General features: G+C 56.1%; 1 protein-coding gene across 1 annotated transcript; it reads right to left on the bottom strand.

Annotated features, from left to right (window-relative positions):
* Positions 1-824: 824 nt before the first annotated feature.
* On the bottom strand, positions 825-3,763 carry LOC106896574 (zona pellucida sperm-binding protein 3-like; the record flags this gene model as incomplete). Its single annotated transcript, XM_014956668.1, is given in 9 exon segments — positions 825-955; positions 1,179-1,298; positions 1,577-1,722; positions 1,793-1,884; positions 1,991-2,111; positions 2,189-2,366; positions 2,595-2,698; positions 2,790-2,908; positions 3,701-3,763. Coding segments are annotated over 9 exon segments (1,074 nt in total), but the record flags the coding sequence as incomplete, so codon positions are not given.
* Between the last annotated feature and the right edge of the window lie 11 nt (positions 3,764-3,774).

The raw sequence follows: 3,774 nt of genomic DNA, 5'->3' as shown, positions 1-3,774 counted from the left end.
TTGCTGTGCTCCCCCAGGAGCACAGGGTCCTGCACTCCATGAAATAAGTCAAGTAGTTCACCTTACAGCCACGTAGATAACCTTTACACCAGGTAGGACCTCAGAGCACGCGGCCCTCCAGCCATGGGATAAGAAAATCCCACAGCCTCCAGGTTGGCCTAGAGGTGACCATCACTCCCAGGGTGTCCTCTGGGGCATGGGCCTGCAAGTGGCACACAGCCCAGGGTAAGTAAACCTCTTCTGAGAAACATCTCTTACTCCACCTCTTGAGAAGCACCACTGGTGGAAAACTCACCACATCAGGAACTGAGACAGCAAGAGTTCATACTCAGCTTGAACCACACCAGGCAGAAGACACCTCAAGCTTAAGTCAAGAGGTGAGAATAAGCCTATGTTGTGCAGGAGAGAAAGCCACAGAGCAAGGAGAGTGATTTCAAAGAGCTTTAAGGCTTGTCTTAGGCATGTTGACTCCATGCAAGTATGATGAGGACTCCTGGGCCCCATGGCTCAGCTCCTCCAGCACACCAGGGACAGAGTCCCCAAGGCTGCTGCAAAGAGATGACAAACTAGGTGATAACTCCATACCTACTGAACATGGGATTCCTCCCACCCTGTAGATTTCAAAAAAGAGTCTGTTGACAATGGGAGAATCACTAGATATCACTATTTGTCCTCTAACTGGTAGAAGCTTACCAGCTTACCTGGAAGACAATGCATGAGCACAGCCCCAACTCTCACCTGAGCAAACCCTGACTGCTGTCCCTCCACCACACTGAAGACACAAGGCAATGAATGAAACATTGCCATTTATTACAGTTGGGCATTTACAGAGACACTCCAGGAGGGCAGCTGCATCATCTGCACCAGAGGAACACACCAAGAGCAATCAAGGTCAACACAGCAGCCGCTATGAGAACAGCAACTTGGACCAGCACAGGAAGACCTTCAGCAGCACCTGGAAGAGGGAAAACGAGGCACTTACTCCACATTCAATGATTTTCCACCATCCATCAGGCAGCTTTGGGCAGAAAAAACACTGTGTCTTTGGGTAATCATCCTGGTAATTACTTGTCCAGGTTGGAAATCAGGGGGGATTCATGACTACATCAACCTGGAGTCACCTGGCAGTTGACACCTGAAGGCACCTCAAGTCAAACCAAACAAGACAGAACACATACCAGGTGGGGTCTTCCCTACTGGGGCAGGACCTCCTGAGGAAGTCCACAATTCCTGAGCTGGATCAAGGATCACTAGTGGTCCAAGGGAGACTTCAGCCTCTGCCACCACGGAGGATCCACCTGACAAGAGATGGACAGGAATGAGATCACCAAGGGGGGAACTCCTGCTTCATCTGCATCTCAGGGCTCACAGGAGGGAAGACCCTGCCAGAGCAGCTTTCTGGTAGTTCCAAACAGAAGGACACCCAGACTCTGGTACTTGAACAAGGACACCAGAGAAGAGCTTGGCTTCTCCTTCAGAGGACATGCATCTGCTGAAGCTCTTCCAGCACCTTGGCCATCCCAGCCTGGAGGGTCAGCCTGCCTCCAGGGGACAGTTTGGACACACAGAGCCTTACCTTGCTTGGAAGGGATGTCTCTCTTCAAGCGCCTCCTGGACCACCTGGCTGGAGAGTGGATTCTCTGGGAGTATCCTCCATGCAATGGACAGTTGCCTGTCTCACAGCAGCTGCAGATGTCTCCTGTGCCCTCCACTGGAGCCCAGCTGAAACAGAATCACCTCTAAGCCTGTCTTCTCCAGGATGGTCCCCTCCCCACCTGCACCAGCTACTCACAGGCTGCTGGCCTTGTTGAAGGAACAGGCCTTGTTCCAGGGACTTGGGGCTTGGTCCTCTGGGGAGACCTTCAGCTGGCAGGTGAGATAGATCTGGAAGGGACAGGACACCCACAGCCAAGGGTCATGAGGTCTGTCCAAGCAGAACAGCAGGGCTTCTGGACATGCTGGGGGAGCAGGGGCAGGCACCACATCTCACCAAGTTCCTCTCATCTCCTGCAAACTTGAAGGCATCCACTGTGAAGCGCAGCGTGTCCTGCCTCAGCCTTGGAGAGATGAAGGCTGAGGAGCTGTCCTCTGATCTCCCATCCACCAAGCACCTGCCCCAGGGCCACAAGAGTCACAGACATGCCGGCCACCTCCAGCAGCACCCCCAGGACCCCAGCACACCCCTTACCCGCCAAGCTCAATCAAGGCATATCGGGGAGAGGAGGTCCTGTCGGGACTCAGGGTGGCCACACACTCATCCACAAAGAGCCTCAGGGGGACATGGCCCCCAGAAGCCACAGCAGCCTCCAGGTGCAGCCTCTCCCCCAGCTGGAAGCCATTGGAGACTCTCTCAGTGCTCCAGTCATCTGGAAGGCAGAGCCAAGCCTACAGGTCACTTGGGACAACAGCACATGGCCCTCCCAACGTCCCTCCTTCCCTCAGGCCATCTCTTCTCTGAGCAGCAGCCCCAGGTCTCCCTCCTGCAAGGCTGCACTGGAGCCCAGCTCACAGCTCTCCTTGGCTGCTCAACCCGTGGCCCAGACCCAGCAGGAGCAGGGACCTGAGGGACACGGGGCTGTGGGGGCTGCACCCACCGGTCAGGAGGCGCAGGGAGAACGTCAGCCTCTCCTCCGCCAACAGGGTGGAGCGGAAGGGAGCCCACGTGGGCCGCACACCGTGGCTGCTCACATTGCCCTTCCTAAAGGGAAGAGAAGACACAAGCCTTGACACACCAAGTCCACCCTCACCTCGCCTCCACAGGAGCACAGACACAGCCCCCAGATCCTCACCTGGGGTAGTGACACTCAATAGGAACCACAGCAGGGTTGGTCCTTACAATCCCCAGGTTGCCAGAAGGAGTAGGCTTGTAGGACAAACTGGTTTTGTAGATCAAGGAGTCAGGGGTCAGCTGGAAGGAAGGTTTGGGAGAGCTCCAAGTCAACCACAACCTCAGCACCATCAGCCACCCAGCACTGACTGGGCTAGGACACAGAGGTCCATCAGCTCAACAGGCTGTCTTCCCCATTCCCAACCCAGCACACACAGGGTGCCATGAAGCTTTGATGGCATCCCAACGAGGTGCCAGTCCTGGTGGAGGTCAGGCTCACGGACATGGCCACTCCAGCAAGCACCCACAGCAGGTGGGCAGGGGCTGGAGGACCAGAGGTCCTCAAGCTTCCTCCCACAGCTCAACTAGGCCACACCACCTCCAGGCAGCCCTTCTCCTCTCCTCATCAGGAGGTCACCAAGTTCCCAGCAAGCCCCTTGCCCAACTCCCCCACACACACTCACTGCACTCTCAACCTCTGCCCACCTCTCCCAGCTACTCCTGCATCCATTTCATCTCTCTCAGCCCTGAAACCACCACAAGCCTTGATTGCTCTTCTGTGTGCACCTCACCCAGGGCTTGAGGGTAGCACCCACACTCCAAAGACCAGCTCTCCTATGGCCACACACCACTCACTGGAGACTTGCTGCAACCAGGTGAGCCTCTCCTCACCCCAAATCCTGACATCAGCTTCAGAAGGTCACTTCTAGGACCAAGACCTTCACCAAGAAGAATTGGGCAGCATGACAGCACATTCCTCTCCAGCCATTCCCATTGACCCACCCAGCACTGCTCAGAACCCAGAGGAAGGACCATTCCCTGCACACCAGCACCCCAGATGGAGCAGCCCCTCAGCCCAGCATCCCACCTCACCTGCAGGCTGCTGCCACACTCGTGCAGCCCAGCCACAAAGGTCACCCTGCTCTCAGCAGCACCCTGCCCCACCG

Source organism: Calidris pugnax, unplaced genomic scaffold (genome assembly GCF_001431845.1).
Source record: "Calidris pugnax isolate Ruff unplaced genomic scaffold, ASM143184v1 scaffold265, whole genome shotgun sequence".
NCBI lineage: Eukaryota > Metazoa > Chordata > Aves > Charadriiformes > Scolopacidae > Calidris > Calidris pugnax.
This window is presented reverse-complemented; position numbering and strand designations above follow the sequence as displayed.